This window comes from Prionailurus viverrinus, chromosome B4 (assembly GCF_022837055.1).
Source record: "Prionailurus viverrinus isolate Anna chromosome B4, UM_Priviv_1.0, whole genome shotgun sequence".
Taxonomy (NCBI): domain Eukaryota; kingdom Metazoa; phylum Chordata; class Mammalia; order Carnivora; family Felidae; genus Prionailurus; species Prionailurus viverrinus.
Window position 1 is genome coordinate 63632675 of NC_062567.1, and position 20896 is coordinate 63653570.

Genomic DNA, 20896 nt, shown 5'->3' on the forward strand with positions numbered 1-20896 from the left:
AGAAATGGGTTTTGAAAATTGGAGCTAAAACATAGGCAAGGTGCTCAGAGAACAAAGTATATAGGATCTTGGCTTCAAAGGCAAATTCCACCAAACTTTAAAGAAGAATTAATACCTACTCTTCTTAAACTATTCCAAAAAACAGTAAACTTCCAAATTTGTTCTATGAGGCAAGTATTATCCTGATATCAAAACCAGATAATCGCACCATCAACAAAGAGAACTACAGGCCAAAATCCCTGATTAACACAGATGCAAAAATTCTCAACAAAATACTAGCAAACTGAATCCAACCACACATTAAAAAAATCAACCGCCATGATCAAGTGGGACTTTTGCCTGGGTTGCAAGGGTGGCTCAATATTCATAAATTGATCAATTTGATAAATCGCATCAATAAAAGAAAGGGTAAGAACATATGATCATTTCAAAAGACGCAGAAAAGTATTTGACAAAGTACTGATAAAAAAGTATTGATAAAAAACTATCGATAAAAAAAAACCCTCAATAAAGTAAGCTTAGAGGGAACATAGCTCAACATAATAAAGGCCATGTATGAAAAATCCACAGTTAACACCATCCCTAATGGGGAAAATCTCTCAGTTTTCCCTCTAAGGTCAGGAACAAGACAGGGATGACCACTGTCACCACTATTATTCAATATAATACTGGAAGTCCTAGCCACAACAACAGAGAACAGAAAGAAATAAAAGGCACCCCAATTGGTAAGGAAGAAGTGAAACTTTCATTATTTGCAGATGTAATGATACTATATACAGAAAACCTGAAAGACTTCACCAAAAACTGCTAGAACTGATAAACGAATTCAGTAAAGTCGCAGGACACAAAATCAATGTACAGAAATCTGTTGCATTTCTATAGGCCAACAGTGAGGCAGCCAAAAAAGAAATTAAGAAAATATTCCCATTTACAATCGCACCAAAAATAATAAGATACCTAGGAATAAACCTAACAAAACAGGTGAAAGACCTGTACTCTGTAAGCTATAAAACACTGATAAAAGAAGACAAAACAAAGAAATGGAAATATATGCCATGCTCATGGATTAGAAGAACAAATATTGTTAAAATGCCCATACTACCCAAAGCAATCTACAGATTTAATGCAATCCACATCAAAATACAAACAGCATTTTTTACAGAACTAGAACAAAGAATCCTAAAATTTGTATGGAACCAGAAAAGACCCCGAATAGCCAAAGCAATCCTGAAAAGGAAAAGGAAAGCTGGACACATCACAGTTCTGGACTTCAAGTTATATTACAAAGCAGTAGTAATCAAAACAGTTTATTATTGGCACAAAAATAGACATACAGATCAATAGAACAGAATAGAAAACCCAGAAATAAACCCACAATTACATGGTCAATTAATCTTCAACAATTCATGCAAGAATATGCAATGGGAAAAAGTCTCTTCAACAAACGGTGCTGGGAAAACTGGACAGCAACATGCAAAACTATGAAACTGGACCACTTTCTTACACCACACACAAAAATAAATGCAAAATGGATGAAAGACCAAATGCGAAATCTGAAACCATAAAAATCCTAGAAGAAAACACAGGCAGTAACTTCTTTGACATCAGCCGTAGCAACTTCTTTCTAGGTATGTCTCCTAAGGCAAGGGAAACAAAAGCAAAAACAAACCATGGGAACTACATCAAAATAAAAAGCTTCTGCACAGCAAAGAAAATAACCAACAAAACTAAAAGGCAACCTATGAAATGAGAGAAATGACATACCTGATATTGCAAATGACATACCTGATAAAAGGATAGTATTCAAAACCTATGAAGAACCTATCATATTCAACACCCAAAAAACAAATAATTCAATTTAAAAATGGGGAGAAGACATGAACAGTTATTTCTCCAAAGATGACATATAGATGGCCAATAGACACATGAAAAGACGTTCATCATCACCATCAGGGAAATGCAAATCAAAACTACAATGAGTTATCACCTCACACCTCTCAGAATGGCTAAAATCAACAATACAAGAAACAACAGGTGTTGGTTAGGATATGGAGAATAAGGAATCCTCTTGCACTGATGGTGGGAACACAAACTGGTGCAGCCACTATGGAAAACAGTATAGAAAAGTTAAAAATACAACTACCTCATGATCCAGCAATTGCACTACTGGGTATTTACCCAAAGAATACAAGAATACTAATTCAAAGGGACACATGCATCCCTACGTTTATAGCAGTATTATTTACAATAGCCAAAATGTCTATTTGGCTAATTGATGGACACAAGAGCCCTAGTGTCCATCAATTGATGAATGGTTAAAGAAGATGTGGTGTATATACGCAATGGAATATTACTCAGCCATCAAAAAGAATGAAATCTTGCCTTTTGCAATGACATCAATGGAGCTAGAGAGTATAATGCTAAGCAAAATAACCAGAGAAAGACAAATACCATGTGATTTCACTTATATGTAAATTTTAAGAAATAAAACAAAGGGGAAACAATGAGACAGAGAGAGAAATTAAATTTATTTTTATATGAATTTAAATTAAAATAAAATATGAAAATGAAATTAATTTAATGAAAAATATGAAAATGAAATATAATTTAATGAAATTAAAATACATTTAAATTAAGATAAAAATATAAAAAATTAAATTACTATAAATTAAATTTTATTAAACTTTAAAAAGTTTTAAAAATTAACATAAAAAAGATTTCTAAGTTGGTCTCAAAGATTAGCATGAAGAGTGAGTACTCCTATCTACATCTTTTTTTTTTCAATATATGAAATTTATTGTCAAATTGGTTTCCATACAACACCCAGTGCTCATCCCAAAAGGTGCCCTACTCAATACCCATCACCCACCCCCCCTTCCCTCCCACCCCCCATCAACCCTCAGTTTGTTCTCAGTTTTTAAGAGTCTCTTATGCTTTGGCTCTCTCCCACTCTAACCTCTTTTTTTTTTTTCCTTCCCCTCCCCCATGGGTTTCTGTTAAGTTTCTCAGGATCCACATAAGAGTGAAAACATATGGTATCTGTCTTTCTCTGTATGGCTTATTTCACTTAGCATCACACTCTCCAGTTCCATCCACGTTGCTACAAAGGGCCATATTTCATTCTTTCTCATTGCCATGTAGTACTCCATCGTGTATATAAACCACATACATCTTTTCATCCTATAATCTGACTCTGAATAATTTACATTCTGAAAATGAAAAAAAAATATAAGAAATTTACCTAATAGGATACTCACTGCAAGATTATATGTAATAGTAAAAATAGAACCAGCCAAAGGATCCATCAGTAAATGTTTGGCTAAATAAATAGTGTTTTTTCAAACAATGAAAATTATGCAGCATAAAATGAATGAAATACACACACACACACACACACACACACACACACACACACACACATAATGGCATAAAAAGGTATCTGAAAAATGCAAGTAATAGGAAAGTATTTGTGATTTTCAAAATACTGAGATTCCCATAGGCAAGTATATACATTGAGTCATGTACATTTTTGGTTATTTGTGAATTTTTTGTTTTTTGGCACTTTTTTTTTTGGTATTGGAAGAACAAGAAACTCTGACTTTAAAAAAATTTTTTCATGTTTATTTTTGAGAGAGAGAGAGAGAGAGAGGGAGAGAGGGAGAGAGAGAGAGGGAGACAGAGTGCGAGTGGGGGAGGGCAGAGAGAGAGGGAGACACAGAATCCGAAGCAGGCTCCAGGCTCTGAGTTGTCAGCACAGAGCCCGACAGGGCATTCAAACTCAGGAGCCATGAGATCATGACCTGAGCCGAAGTCGGAGGCTTAACTGACTGAGCCACCCAAGCGCCAAAACTTTCACTTTTAAATGCCTACATTATTTAAAATTTATAATCAATATTTACTATTTTTAAATGAGAGAAAACAATATAAATGAATAAGAAAGAGAGAGAGGGAAAGGGAAATAAAGAGAACAAGAACCATGAAATAATGGCTGGTTTTAGGATAAAGTTAAGTCTAAAACCAGGGGCAAAAAATTAAGGGAGTACCACACTGGTATATGAAAGAGAATTCTTAAAAACAATGGCTATGAAGGGCCGTGAACAATGAGAAAATGAAACCACATTCACATGATTTATATGTCATTTTTAAATAATATCACTGTGAGTAATCTCCACGATAAACATGGTCAGGAAACCATTACATTCTACTTTTTCTCCTAAGTATCATTTTTATTATTTCAGAAGGGGTTTCAATAAAATAAAAACCAAACAGGCCATAATAAATTTTGTTTGATAAATATAATGAACAGTGAAAACTCTTATAACTCTTGAAGGAAAGGGCCTGGCATAAAATTCTCCTTTTTTAAACAGAAGCATGGTGGGTTATTTTACTGCACACATTTTAGGGGACAAGAAAGACTGTTAACAGTAAACAACTTTCTATATTAAAAAGCAAATGGTGACTTTTTCAAATAAGAGATGATAGCTTTCATCAAAAAAAATCTGTAAATTGTGACAGCCTGGTACATTTTATTGTTTCCAGCTATTTAAAGTAAGACATTTATATTTTTAAATACTTGCAATGCTCATAAACTCTCTTTAATTATTTAAATTTATTAAATACATGCTATAACATATGTTATACTTTTCCTTCTCAATAGGTTTTCTTTTAACAATATCCAGATGTTTCAACAATCACCACAATTTACCTCTGTGAAACAAAAACTCAATAACAACATCCTACAAACTGACACTAGATTCCCTGTGGACAAGAAGTTGAATTTGACGATAATATTTTGATCTGCTTAATTTAGTGTCAAAATAACAAGAATATTAAAAATATCAAGCAGTCTGGGGCGCCTGGGTGGCACAGTCGGTTAAGCGTCCGACTTCAGCCAGGTCACGATCTCACGGTCCGTGAGTTCGAGCCCCGCATCAGGCTCTGGGCTGATGGCTCGGAGCCTGGAGCCTGCTTCCGATTCTGTGTCTCCCTCTCTCTGCCCCTCCCCCGTTCATGCTCTGTCTGTCTCTGTCCCAAAAATAAATAAACGTTGAAAAAAAAATTAAAAAAAAAAATATCAAGCAGTCTGGCTCTAGAATCCTATGCCTTGGCAATATGAGGCCACAAAGGGATAAAAGGAAGGCAGATATCCATATACTATACGAAGAAATGGCTGAGAGAAACAAAGATCTGGGGGACATGGTAGTACATGAGATTACCTTGGAAAATATGCAGAGCTTGAAAAGAAATCACTGAGGCTTAACATGGTTTGAAAGAATGTCCATATATACCATGCAGCATTTCTACATGGTTAAATTGCTCACTAATTTTTTAATAAATATATAGCCAAAACCCTATAAAATGTAAAGCAATGCTAGAGACAGTGCTCAGGACACGCTCTAAATAGAATTAATCTGGTTTCCTGCCAGTGTAATCTAGTATTCAGTGCAACCAGACCCAGCCTTATGTTACACAACTTGCCTTTAACAATCATTTTTTTTTTTAATGCAAGTTATATCAGAACTTACAAGTCAAAGCGAAGGTTCTCCCTTTCCTCAAAAAAGTAGTCCAGGATAAATTTTCTTACAAAATCAGGATTTAAAGTATTATCAATTACTTCAGTCCTTCCAAACTATAGAGAAAAAGAGAAAGAGAGAGGTTAAAATCAAGTCTTGCATGATTATTACAGTATACTACTTTGTAGTAATACAGTTCCTTGAAAACAGAAGCAAAAAATATCCCAATGGCTTGATAAAATAAAGTACCACCAAAAAGTCTTTGGAGACAAAATCATTCCCTCTGACTCACTCAGGGAAATCAGAAAAAATGAGCACTGAGTTCATTCACATTATTAGAAAAGCAGCTTCTGAAAATTAATATAATAAGCTGTAACACCTTCTTCCCTCCTCATCCTCCCCTCTTGAAAACCAAATCTCATTCTAGTCAAAAGAAGTTATTTCTCCCTTAAATTTTACTGTATCACAGATTATTTTTCCTAACCTAGTGTAAAACTAGGCCAAGCAACATATATTTTTACAACTGGAGGGGTCCAAGTATTCATACTCCAGAAGTTCTCCACACAAAAGGGTTCATCAGCTATGTTTTGGGGAGAACTTTCTTATAATCTAATATACACTTTAATCATGTGAGTTTTGTTTGGCTTTGCTTTAATTCTTATGGCATCTAGACAGCCAGATGAGGACCTATGATACTTACATGTTTTAAGCTAGTGAATTGCACTTTTGCTTAAAAACATTAAGTCTCTCCATCTTAGCGGAAGTGGAAAACAAGAAAAGACACTTTCTAGTCCCTCCTCTAACTGTGAAGGAAGGCGACCAGACTCTGCTTCCAAAGACAGAGCGATATTCAAATTTTACATCTTTTTGTATTTGGCTTGCATTCTTCCCCTCTCACTCCCATGGAATTCTAATAAGGGAATTTAAACCTTTGTGAACAGCATTATGCATGTCATTTTATCAGAGAACCAGTTTTTATTAAAGTTCATGGAAATATGATTTTTTAATAGGAATAAGAGAACTGTGATAATCCAGTAAAAAGTGAAGGTCATGTTTACATAAATTTTGATGATAAAACTATGGTACAAAATATTGATGACAAAGGATTTACTATGGCTATTGCTAACTAATTACCCCAAAAAGAACTAGTTTTATGTATCTGACAATTTTTTTAAATCATGGACCAATATCATACAGGTAAACCACAACCCAAGTAACTAATTCAGTATGTCCAAAATATTGAACATTTACTTTGAACAATAATAATAATAACAGTCACCATTTATTATTTACTTTGTTCCAAGTACTTTTTACACATTACTTTAACCATGAAAGGTAGGTATTATTAGCCCATTTTAAAGATGAGAACATTGAGGCAAAGGGCCCCAACTTTGGGCTACAAAATCTACATTCACTTTGGCTACAATATCTACATTCTTTCTAAGACCCTCTTCTATTTCAGAATAAAACATGTGATGCCCTGAGAAGATCCAACAATGAGCCTATCCAGGGTTTTCTAATTTTTAAAAAGTGGGAATAAGAACATGTACCAAGTAACCATGTGCTGACAGTGCCCACGCACCCCATAAGAGAAGTACAGAAGTCAAGAAGTTTAAGTCTGAAGCAGACACAGGCTGGGCCCTCCCAGCCTTTCTGTTGCCTGGAAGCTCCCCAGACCAAAGAAGAGAGCACCAAACAAACGTCCAACACTCTCAGATAGAAACCCAGCCAGTATCCATATTCCTTAGCACCCAAAACCCTCTAGTGGATTTTAACCCAAACTCACACTCAGAGGGAAGAAAAGAGAGTGAAATTTCCAAGTGCGAGCCCCCGGAGTTAAAGCCAACAATTTCCCAGGGCCTGAGCCATCCCATAAGCTTGTTTCCTAGGGACCACTGGCTTGTCAGCATTACAGGTAACTGCATATACTCTGCTATCTCAAGTGAAGATTAATAACGTAGCCATTAAATTTTTAGCTAGTCAACACAAAGCCCTGAAATTGCTTCTGATGACCTCGCCAGTAACCTTCACACTGTGAAATCTAGTGGTCACTCTGACCCTTCTCACACTAGATTGCTAGCACCATGGGGACACTGCTGTCCACACTTTCCTTTCTGAAGCAGTCTTTTCTAGCTTTTGACACCACACTCCCATTTCTCTTCCCTTCCTAGATTCTCAGCCATGCAATCTCTAGTTGTCAGAGCACACTTCTAGGCCTCTTTATTTGTCTATATTCACTCTTCCGTTAGATTATTTTATCTGCTCCTTTGGTTTTAAATCCCATCTACATGATGATAACTTCCAAATGCAAGCATCAGCCCAGACTCACCTCTGAGTATACTCATGCACACAACTGCCTTCTTGGCTCATACATGTGGTTGTCTAACATGTCCCTCAGAATTATCACCTGACTTTAAATACTTTTTTTATATCACAACCATACCCAATCTTGGTCCTTACCAAGTCCACCCCTTGTCAATAAATGACATCATCATCCACTCAGTTACTCAGGCCATAAATGAGAGTCATCCTTCTTAACTCCTTGTCTTTAACCCACTGACTCCTACTCATCACCACCTCATAAGCTGTCAATTCCAACCCCAAAACACACCCCACAGCTGTCTACTTCTCTCCATATCTCCTGTCAACAGCTTAATTACAACTTTTCATCTTTCTCATGGACCACCTCAAGGGCCTCCTAACTCACATCTTTGTGAACTCTTGCTCTCCCTCCAATTCTTCCCCCATATCACAACCAAAATAATCTTTTAAAAACATGTAAACACAGGTATGCAATTTTACCACCCAAAAAGTCTTTAATGGCTTCCCATAATACTTCTAATTAAACCTCTTCTCTTTTGTCTGTAGGACTGACCCTTGTCTACCTCATGAACTTCATCATGGGCCAGTATCTCCCCTTCCTCTTTATCCAAGCCTGTTGGCCTTTTAGATCCCTCTACTCACCAAATCCTTTCCCTCCTATAGCCTTTGCACCTGTTATTTCTTCTTCCTGGCATGCGCTTAACCCCACTCTTGCATGGTTGACTTTTTTCATCCCTTAAGCCTCTATTTAAATGTCAGCATTCTGGCTCTAAATACAGTAATGTTGGTCCCTTACCACTAAAATTATTCTCCTTCATAGCACCTGTTTATTCTTCCATAAAACTTGTATTTTATAATTATACTTTTGTTTTAGAGTCCCCTCACTAGACAGTATGCTCCATGAAGGCACAAGACATGCATACCTGTTTTACTTACACCTATACAAAATTGAACAAATGATTAACTAAAGGAGATTTATAATATATTATTCAAAGAAAGAAGAATCAAGGATAACTTACAGTATAATACCAATTTTGATTAAAATATATGTTTATGTTGGGGCACCTGGGTGGCTCAATCGGTTGAGTGTCCGACTTCCATTCAGGTCATGATCTCACAGCTCATGAGTTCGAGCCCCACGTCAGGCTCTGTGCTGACAGCTTGGAGCCTGCAGCCTGCTTCAGATTCTGTGCCTCCCTCTCTCTCTGCCCCAACCCACTCGCATTCTGTCTCTGTCTCTCTCAAAAATAAACAGCAAAAAATTTTTTATAAATATATGTTTATGTTGATAGAAATAAAAGTAGAGGAAGGTATACAAGAATGTAGAAATTATCATCCAATTGTTTTTTTTATTATGCATTCTGGGTTTTCCTAATTTCTTCCAATGACTATGTCTTACTTTTAAAATCAGAAGCATAAAACTTTTAAGCAATGTTCTTGTTTTTTTTAATTCATTCTACTATGAAAAGTGAAAACTGGCAATAATAAGAAATCACAGATACATTATGACTGGTTTAGCTTATGGGAAATATATTAGTTCTTTCCCAGAGGCTGGAATATATTAGCTATCAACTAAGTGATTAATCTTTTTGACTCAAAACCTAATTTGTCTCAGCTAATGCCTTATACTACTAAATAAGAAATTTCTAATTCCTTGGAAAATGTATATTCACATATAATTCTATGCAGATCAGAAAGGATTAAAATGTTGAGTGCTGGGTGGCTTAGTCGGTTAAGCGTCAGACTCGATTTTGGCTCAGGTCATTATTTCAAGTTCCTGAGTCTGAGCCCTGTGACAGGCTCCCCAGTGACAGTATGGAGCCTGCTTGGGAGTCTCTCTGTCTTCCTCTCTGTCTGTCCGTGCCCTGATTGCACATGTACTCACTCTCAAAATAAATACATAAATTTTTAAAAAATAAATAATAAAAATAAAACTTGGAGAAAAGACAATTATTAATAACATTTATTGATGGTATACCCCAGGAAATAGCTACATTTGAAAGATTTGAAAGTTATATTCTAAAAAGTCTTTTTCTTGGGGTGCCTGGGTGGCTCAGTCGGTTAAGCGTCCGACTTCCGCTCAGGTCATAATCTCACAGTCCATGAGTTCGAGCCCCGCGTGGGGCTCTGTGCTGACAGCTCAGAGCCTGGAGCCTGCTTCAGATTCTGTGTCTCCCTCTCTCTCTGCCCCTCCCTTGCTCATGCTCTGTCTCTCTCTGTCTCAAAAATAAATAAAAACATCTAAAAATTTTTAAAAGAATAAATAAAAAGTCTTTTTCTGGGGTGCATGGGTGGCTCAGTCAGTTAAGTGTCCAATTTTGGCTCAGGTCATCATCTCACAGTTCGTGAGTTCCAGCCCTGCTTCAGGCTCTCTGCTGACAGCTCAGAACCTGAAGCCTGCTTTGGATTCTGTATCTCAGACTCTCTCTGTCCCTCCCCGACTTGCACTGTCTCTCTCTCTCTCAAAAATAAATAAACATTAAAAATATTTTAATATAAAAATAAATGAATAAAAAGTCTTTTTCTGAGTATCAACTACCCTAGATTGCCAGAAGTACCTGCAAACTTGACTACAATACCGTCTGGAACAATGAACATACACAAATACGAGACAGTCAAGCACTTTTACATAATTATACAGTATTAAGTTTCATCACCTTATAATTAGGAAAATGTGAGAAAAAATGTTATTTTCCTCTGCAAGTGTGAAAGTTTTCATTCATTTGAAAAAAGTAGGTAAACTTAATTTTGTTGGAAGATAAAACATTGTTTCTTGTAAAATTTTAACCAAAAAAAAAAAACCCACAAGTTTTTGAAAAGTTTTCCTTTGTTTTATGCTTGAGCTAATCAGATAAATACCTACTTTTCCAATTTAGGAACAAATCCTGCAGAAAATGATAGACTGGAAATACTCCTGATTTCTAAATCAGCTAATTGTTAAAATGCTTCAAGGGAGGAGTATCAGAAGAACATTCATCTATTTATGGCACCAAGCAGGTGACCTTTGTTTTGAGAAAAATGTTCAGGAAGATTTAATATATTGTGAAGGTCCAAAACAGCCACCTAGTTCATGTTCATTTGTCAAATAAAGAAAAAGTGATGAAGGAAAAAGGTCATCTGGACTAGTGCACATCTGTAATTTGGTTATTAGATTAGAATTAAATCTCAGTGGTGGTGATACACAGAGCATAGTCTCCAGAAAGCAGACAGGAAGACTAGAGAAACTGAGTATTGCAAAGAGACTATTAAGATAAATTCAATTTAAAAAGCTCAGTTTAGGACTATACATATCCACCCTGCATAAAGTATACAACACACACACACACACACACACACACACACACACACACACACACTACTACCATTTGTATCCATTTCCTCTTGTACGTTAAACACTTGGATTACCAGAAAATCCATGGACCTCTTCCTCTGATGGAAAGAGATATAGTCTTCTTGTGTATCTCATCATACAAGACTTTTCTTTCCTTTTCTTTCCTTTTCTTTTCTTTTCTTTTTTAACAGATCAAAGATCTGAAAGTCACTTAAGTATAAAAAGACAAGTAGGAAATCTGAAGGCTTTATCTAGGTGTTACATTATTATACATCATTGAGATGTAGTTATAGATGCAGATAAGAAAGTAAATAAACACACAGAGAAAATATTCTTGGTTAAAAAAGTATATTACACATACGTGGCTTTTATTCACTTTTTAGGATCTTCTGATTTTAGGAATGAACATAAATCATTAGCCAACAACAAGAAAAAAAGCCACCCTGATCACCTCTCTATAATGGTTACAAATAAAATACAGAAAGGACATTAACTCCATCAATTTTTTAAATTATAGTACTTTAAAACCTTAGTTAAAACATTTTAAGATGAAATCATACTCTAAAAAATAACAATATTTCAAGAAACTGAGAACCATGTCATTGCTTGCCATTAATTCTGTGATTAGTGACATGTTTTACCATCTGAAGAGAAAAAAAAATGGACTCAATTTATCTGAGAGGTCCTTATTGGGAAATATGGGTTAATTTTTATCATATTATCAGTTAGATTTTCATTTATGAGGCAAAATATTTTTTAAATGAATTGAGTAGATTATTATTTTAGTCTACCCAATTATTTTAAATTAGATTGTCTGAGTTAGGTTATTACCTAAATTCAATTGAAAATAAACTTGAAAATGTATTCACACTAACCCTGAAGTCTTTGAATATTTAAAAGCAGTTCTACACACAGATGTAAAATAAATGTTGTTTATTCACATTCATTAGAAGGTAGACAATTATTAATTTCATATACTCAAAACTAACTTTTGGTCATTATCTTAAAAATCCCCCAAAGGAATAATTCCTATGTTTTAATTTTCTCTTCTTCCTAAAACTATTGTGTAAGATAGAGTTTCAAGCATGGTTTCAATGCTGAAATTCTTAAATTCTCAGTGTGTTTGTTTTTGTGAGTTTTATTCACTTTATTTTTTTTGAGAACTTAGCAAGAAAACAGAAACACTGCAAAGCTAAGTCTGGGAATTATTTTCATTCAAAAGTGATCAGAACAAACTTTTGCTTCTGCCAATGGCAAATTAGGTTGCTTAAGACTAACTTTTCCACTGAGAACAGCTAAAGAAATCAGACAAAATATTAAAATAATCTTTTTGGAGGCAGCAGAGAGCTGATAAAAAATTATACACGTGGAACCAAAAACCCAGAGAAAAGAGATGCCAAAAGAGGGGCCCTGTATTTGGAAAAGACGCCAACCAAACTGATTTCAGCAATCTCATCAAACTAGGGGACACAATGGAGTTTTTAAAAATCTCCAAAGGGGTTATATGCATGTTCATGCTTTCTTTCCACGTGTTTAAGTGGTTTTTTTCTTAAATAAGGTAACAAAGGCTTTGAGTTGGGGCTCCAAGAGGCTGCATCAAGGAATAAGGACGAATCAGAAGAGAAACCCTGAAGAAGAATGAATCTCAGCTCAGAGTGAATCAAATCTAATATTGAATTAAAATAAATTTTTCCTAGTCTAGTTATCTCCCCAGAAAAAAAGTAAACCAACTCTGGAGAAACAAAAAAATCATCCAACACCTCAAGTATATCTCTAATTGTTCTTATATGATATTCAGCAATTATTATCAGGCATGAAGACATGCTTCCAGCTGTAATGGAGTCACTTAAAACAGACCAGCATTCGAGTGGAGAACCAGAAATGGTAGACAAATACACAAATGTATTGTTGGATGTTATTGCAGAGATGCAAGGGTATCCTAGTGCTGAAAGGCCCAATGCTAGAGAAAAGAAGTTAATTAACATGATCCCAACTTTTATCTGGAACAAGCAGTGACACAGAAAAGAGCAAGTCCACATAAAAATGGAGAGAGAAGCAAAGCCAGGAAATCTCAGCAACAATGAGCCATACTTTTGAAGACTGCACAACTGAACAGGAGTAGGACCCTAGTGAAGTTAGAAGGGCTATCTGAACCCAGGTTTCTTTAAAATTTCAAGAAAATTAAAGGTGTCAAGGCTCAATTACAACGTTATCATTAAAAAAAAGAGAGAGCGATTACAGAGCAGAATAATAAATATCTCTACAGGAAATGAAAGTATGCCAAAAGATATAATCAAAAACCAAACCAAAACTATAATGTAGTATTTCAAACAGAGCTAAAACACATACAGTCCTAAAAGAATTGTGTAAACCAGAATTAGTGGTACTGAGAAAGGAGGTGATATAAATCAAAGAGGAAATAAAGAGAAAATAAATAAAACAGCATTTTAGAAACGGAATAAACTAGTAAGGACCCAAGAGTAATCACAATAGATAAAGCCTTAACAGAAATTGGGAAAAAAAATATTTTTGTTTTTAAGAATCAAAAAGAAATGGAAAAAAAAAAAGAAAATGAGAAGAAAGTAACAAATACTGAACAGAGGCAAAGTGGGCCTATCATAAAATAAGAGAAGCCCACAAAGAAGAAAATCATAGCAAGGAACAGACAAGTATAAAAAACTCTAATTCATTAGCATGTGGCTTAAAGAAAGATAAAATTAGTTTTTCTTTATAATTTTTGACAGAAATGCTTTATGACAAAAGAAAATGAGTAACATTTAATATACTTAAGGAAAGAAAATGTAATAAAAAATTTTATGTTCTGTATATTCAAAGCACACAAATTGTTGTTGACACACAAAAAAAGAATAATATTGTTCCCATGAGCTCTTCCAAAGAATCTATTAGAGAATGAGCTTTAGATAACCAAAATTACTACAGAGATATTGACACACGGAGTGGTGGTGAGCACTACTTATAGAACCAAGACTAAATTAGGGCTAAAAGGGAGAAAATAAAGTATGCAATGGCAATATGATCTGCTAATGTTAATAGAATACAACATCACTCCAACTAACAAGTAGAAAAAGAACAAAAATCAAGGCACTAAGAATCAATGGGTGCTAACATCAAAAAAGACCAAAAACAAGACATCATTTGCTTCCTACTGAAAGTTCACACCATCACCTACAAATTTGCTAAAGGAACTGAACCCATGTCTGATCAACTTTCTGACATAATCTGTTAAATTGTAGAAATACAAAAAAAAAAGAAAAACAAAAAATAAAAAACAAAACCCATGAACTGCACTGCACCATAAGCATATAGTCAAAAAGATCCTGACTGTGGAACTACAGGTCAAATGGTCTAGTTTCTGTAACAGATAAGTTGTAAGAAAAACAAAGGAATGGAGGGAAAGCTGTACACTAAAAGACACAGAAAATACATACCATTTTTTGAAGTGTGCAAGCCCAAACTGTAATGTTGAGAAGTGCACACTTGAATAAAAAAACCATAAACACACTCACCGTTACTCTTTAAAAACAGAGTACTCTGATTGGGAAAGTTCATGGAAAAAAATTCTGAGGTGCTGGCAAAGTTCTATTTCTTGACCTTGTTAATGGTTACATGGGTGTTTGCCTTCTAATAATTCACCAAGGTTTTCATTTTTTGCATTGCTTTTTGTATTTGTTTCCAATAAAGCAACAGAGAAAAGTGAATGCAAAATAAGGACATCCCTCTACAAGAGTAGTCATTGAGACAATTACTGACAACACAACTGCAAAATTGCACCAACATAAATTTTAAAGGGAATTCTTCATATGAAATTAAAATGATGTTTGAGGGGCGCCTGGGTGGCTCAGTCGGTTAAGGGGCCGACTTCGGCTCAGGTCATGATCTCGCGGTCCGTGAGTTCGAGCCCCGCGTCGGGCCCTGTGCTGACAGCTCAGAGCCTGGAGCCTGTTTCAGATTCTGTGTCTCCCTCTCTCTGAACCTCCCCCGTTCATGCTCTGTCTCTCTCTGTCTCAAAAATAAATAAACATTAAAAAAAATGATGCTTGAAGGAAACCTTCAAATGCACGAAGAAATGAAGAGCACCTAGTAAATATATGTAGAATAAAAAAGAATATTCATGATATAAAATAATAATAAACTATCTTCTGTGTTTACATTATATATATATAGTATATATACACACACATATATATTTGTGTATATATACACAATATATATACATAATGTATATATATACACAAATATATATATATATATACACATATATATGTACACACACATTATATATTAAAGTGTTTTAGGACTAAGTATTTTCTGGAAAGTTGTGACAAAACTAATTTATCGGATTCTAAAATATCAAGAAATTGTCATAGGTATGTTGAAATCTTTAGGGTAACTCCTAAAAATAGTAAAAGAAAGTAAAACTAACAAGCTAATATAAGGGAAAAAATATGTAATGCTAAAAAATTATTTAGTCAAATCCAAAGAAGAAAAGAAATGAGAGATAAAGAATTTAAAACATATGAATAAAATTTTTAAAAGTTAAAAAAATAGCTAAATGGTAGGTTTAAACTGAAACATATTGGCAATCCCATTAACTGTAAATAACCTGAACACTTCAAATAAGATAAATATTGATGTAGATTTATTTTTAAGCCCAAGTGTCAGCTGCTTACAAGTAACACACTATAAATACAAAAACACAAGAAAATTGAAAGTAAATCGTGGGGAAAAAAAAGACAAACTATGCAAACTTTAAAGAAAAGAGAGCCAGATTAACTATTCAAATATCATGTGAAGTAGAATTTAAGAAATATTTCCAGAGAAAGAGTAAAAGCCCTAGACATCTTGTCTCAGGAAGGAAGGAACTGCTAAAAAAGAATGACAAGGCACATTTTTAAAACATACAGAAGCCAACTTGAAGGTGCTTCCATTTAGCAAATTTATGAAAATTTGAACCCCAAAATAAATGGTATACCATATAAAACTCCATTGAATAAGAGAGGAAGCCATGAGTCCACACTTATAAAATAAATGAATAAATTAAAAGTTTAATGAGGAAGGAGATATTTATATACTCTTAAAAAGTATCTCACCACACACTCGTTAACTACCTTCCCAACATAATTCCCAGAGTCTCCTCCCAAAATAAGTATTAACTACAAAAAAGGAAAGTAACTTTTGGTAGAGAAGGCTAGCAGACATCACTTTAATCAAGTGATCAAAAATAACCTAACCCAAACTGGGACAAATCAAAATCCTGTGCCACCAGATGGGATACAAGAAGAGAGACATAGTATCACCTCTGTGATATTTCATCCAAGGTCGCATCATGAAGGAAAATATCACACAAAATCAAAATGAGAGAAATTCTATACAGTAGCTGACATTCCATTTTCAAAAGTGTCAAGGTCATCAAAGTTAAGGAAAGACTAAGTATTCAAGATCAAAAGAGACCTAAAAAAATGACAACTAAGGCAACACATAATTCTGAATGGAATCTGTCTGCTCTAAAACGTATTATTGAGACAACTGGTGAGAACTGAATGGGGTCTTAGCATTTGGTGGTAGAAACATGTCAATGTCAATTCCTTAAGTCTCAGTATTATATTATGGCTATGTAGGAGAACATCCTTTGTGCAATAAAATATTCAAGTGCTGTAGGTCATCATATTGGCAAGTTATTCTCAAATGGTTTAAAGGAAAAAAATTATTTATACATTTGCAACTTTTCTATAAATATAAGATAGTTTCCAAAAAAACTTTTAAAGATAGTTTCAAAATTTAAAAAAAAAACAATAGTTTGAATCTGAAAGCTAACAAAAGTACAACATATCAAACTTGCTGGATATAAAGCTTCTTATTAAAAAAATGTAGCCTAAAATGCATACAGTTGAGGGGAGCTTGGGTGGCACGATCGGTGGGGCACTGGTCTTCTACTCAGGTCATAACCTCACAGTTCATGGGTTTGATCCCCACATGGGGCTCTGTGCTGACAGCTCAGAGCCTGGAAACTGCTTCATACTCTGTGTCTCCCTCTCTCCCTGCCCCGCCCCTCTTCTTACTCTGTCTCTCTTTCTCAAAACTAAATAAACATTAATTTTTTTTAAACTGCATATAGTAGAAAAGAAAAATGACTAAAAATAAATATTGTTATCTACTTGAAGAATTTAGAAACAGACCAGCAAATTAAACCCCAACAATGTGAGGAGAGTAACAAAGATAATTGCAATAATTAATAAACTTAAAACAATATATTAAATAACCAATAAAGGCAAATATTGATTCTTTGAGAAGACTAATAAAGTTGATAAACCTCTACTAAGATGTATCAAGGGGAAAATAAGAAGGAAAATACAAATTATCAAAGTCAGAAAGTAAAAAGGGCATCATTATAGAATACACAGAAATTAAGCACATCATAAAAGTATATTATAAAAAACTTCAGACCAATGAGTTTAAGAATTCGAGCAAAACAAATTCTTGGAAAAACATAGCACACAAAATTGACAGAAGAGGAAATTGATACCTTGGGTAAACATATATGAAAGTAAGGAAATGAATCTGAAATTAAAATACCCCACAAAGAAATATCCAGGCTAAGAATGCTTTAGCAGCAAATTTTTCCAAACATTTAAGTATAAAATTAACCTTTCATATATTCTTTCAGAGAACAGAAAAAGTGGAAATACTTTCAAGTAAATTAATGAGACTTGCCTAAGCATAAATAACAAACTCTAAAGTCTATCATAAGAGGGGCGCCTGGGTGGCTTAGTGGGTAGTGTGTCTGACTTCAGTTCAGGTCATGATCTCGCAGTTTGTGAGTTCAAGCCTGGCATCAAGCTTGCTGCTACGAGCGTGGAGCCCGTTTTGGATCCTCTGCCCTCTCTCTCTCTTCCCTTCCTCCCCTCTCAAAACTAAATAAACTTTTGAAGTCTATGACAAGAAAGGAAATTTATAGATCAATATCACAACATAAATTCAAAATTCTAATAAATATTAGCAAAACATAGCAAGCAATATATCTAAAAGGAAACACATCATAATCAGTTGGTTTTATTCCATAAATATATTTAACTGAAAACCAAACATGTAATTCACCACATTGACAAAATAAAGAACAATAACATAATCCTCTCAATAGATGCATACCTGAAAACTTTACCCTTAAGATCAGGAACAAAACAAGGATGCTTCCTATCACCACCTTTATTCAACACTGTACAAAAAGTACTTGTCAGTGCAATAAATATCATGATTAGATAGGAAAAAATAAAATTCTAATGTGTAGATCAGCATAATTTATGCAGAAATTTTTTAAAAATCCACAAACTATTCTTAGTAAGTTGAGCAAGGTCACTTCAGAGTTATTATCCAAAAGCTAAATTATATTTTCTATATCACAATAAAAAATAAAAAGGAAAAATGATGAGTTACATTAAAATAAAAATATCGAATCACTAAAGGAAAATAAAACTAAAGATGTGCAAGAGCTCTACATAAAAAATTACCACATATTAAAAGAAACTAATGACAACTTAAATAGAGGGGTATCCATATTCATAGGTCGTAAGGCATACTATTTCACATATTTCAATTCTCTGAAATTGATCTACAGTTTCAACACAATCTCAGATCTCATATGTGCATATGTATGTGTGTAAGCTGGCAAATAATTCCACAATTTCTGTGGTAAAGTAAAAACCTAAGACTATCCTAGAACAGGATTCAGAAAATTACAGCCCCTGAGCCAAATCTGGCCTGCTGACTGCTGAATAAATTAAGATTCTTTGGAGCAAAGTCATGATAAAGCATTCATGTATTGTCCATGGCTGTTCTCATGCTACAATGGCCAGAGAGATCATAGGGCCACCTAGCCTAAAATATTTATGCAGCCCTTATTTACATCTGGTCCTTTACAAGGAAAAAAAAGAAAAAATGCTAATCTTTGGCCTAGAAAATCTTGAAGGGAAAAAAAAAACTCCAAAGCACAAACAACCAGATTTAGTTATTAAAACAGTTATTAAACATAGTATACCACAACAGAATCCTAACAAGGCCATCACGTATACAGTCATTTCATTTATGATAATGGTAATATGATTGTGCAGTGGAGAAAGGAAACTTCTTCAATTAATGTTCCTGGGTCAATTAGATACCATATGGAATCAATGTAAATTTTACCTCAAACCATACCCAAAAATTAATCCCAGAGGAATTGTAAATCTAAATATAAAAGTTAAAACAATAAAACTTCTAGAATTATAACACTGGGGAACATCATCATGGTCTTCAAATAAGAAAGTTTCCTCTAACAGAACAAAAGCATAACTCATAAAGGAATAGACTGCTATGTTGACCTAAATTAAGGACTATTCATCAAAATACACAGTTCAGAGAGTAAAAAATCATGCTGCAAAAGGAAAGAAGACATTCGCAAGACATATTCGCAATAAAAATTCCTATCCCAACGATATAAATAACTCCTAAAAGTCAACAAGAAAATGGGAAAAACAACAAACATGCACTTCATAACAGATAGCCAAATGGGCATGAGGCCTGACAAAGGGTGCTCAGCCACATTAATTAGCAGGAAGTTAAAATCCAAACAAGATATCTTTGCACATTAACCAGAATGGAACATTAAAAAGACTGGCAATACAAAGCATTAGCAAGAATGCTTTGCAATGAGAATGAGACATGGAAAATTCTGGAAAATGATGTGATAGTGTGTACTGAAAATGAAAATATGCACACCAATGGAGATATCAAAATCCCTGATTTCAGATCATATTACCAACTTACAGTAATCAAAACAGTATAGTACAGGCATAAAAACAGACACAAAAATAAATAGATCAGAATAGAGACCAGAAATAAACCTATGCATATCAATTAATTCACAACAAAGGAACCAAGAATAAACAGTAAGTAAAGGACGGTCTCTTCAGTAAATGGTGGGAAAACAGGACAGTCAAATGCAAAAGAATGAAACTGGACCATTATCTTACACCATATGCAAATCTAATTCAAAATGGATTACACTTAAATTTAAGACCCGAAACCATAAACTCCTAGAAGAAAACATAGGCAGTAAGCAATTTAACATGGTCTTGGTGATAATTTTTTTCAGTCTTACAACAGAAGCAAAAGCAACAAAAGCATAATAAACAAATGTCTCAAATTTAAAAGCTTCTGCACAGCAAAGGAAACCATCAAGAAAATGAAAAGGCAACTTACTGAATGGGAGAAAATATTTGCAAATCATGTATCTGATAAGGGTTTAGTAACCAAAATACATAAAGAACTCCTATAACTCAATGGTTAAAAAAAATCGATCCAATTAAAAAATAGGCAGAGGATCTGAATAGACATTTTTCCAAAGAAGGCATACAGATGGCCAATAGGTACATGAAAGTTATCCTACATCACTAAGTATCAGGGAAATGCAAACCAAAACTATAGTGAAATAGCACCTCACACCTGTTAGAATGGCTCTTATCAAAAAGATAAGAAATTACTAGTGTTGGGGCAGATGTGGAAAAAAGAGAAACCTTTTACACTATTGGTGGGAATGTAAACTGGTGGAGCCACTGTGGAAGACAGTATGGAAGTTCCTCAAAAAATTAAAAATAAAACTATCATATGATTTAGCAATTCCGTTTCTGGGTATCTATCCAAAGAAAACAAAAATACTAACTCAAAAAATTACATG

The 20896-nt window shown here is 34.3% G+C and overlaps 1 protein-coding gene and 1 long non-coding RNA gene across 2 annotated transcripts in view; one reads left to right on the forward strand and one right to left on the reverse strand.

Annotated features, from left to right (window-relative positions):
* The window catches only part of LOC125170103 (uncharacterized), a 420734-nt gene that overhangs the window by 363076 nt on the left and 36762 nt on the right, over positions 1–20896 (forward strand). The gene's annotated exons all lie outside the window — the stretch shown is intronic.
* The window catches only part of CPNE8 (copine 8), a 232516-nt gene that overhangs the window by 169522 nt on the left and 42098 nt on the right, over positions 1–20896 (reverse strand). Inside the window, exon 4 of the mRNA XM_047866283.1 lies at positions 5526–5629. Within this exon, the coding sequence (XP_047722239.1) occupies positions 5526–5629 (104 nt within the window). The remainder of the gene's footprint in view (positions 1–5525; positions 5630–20896) is intronic.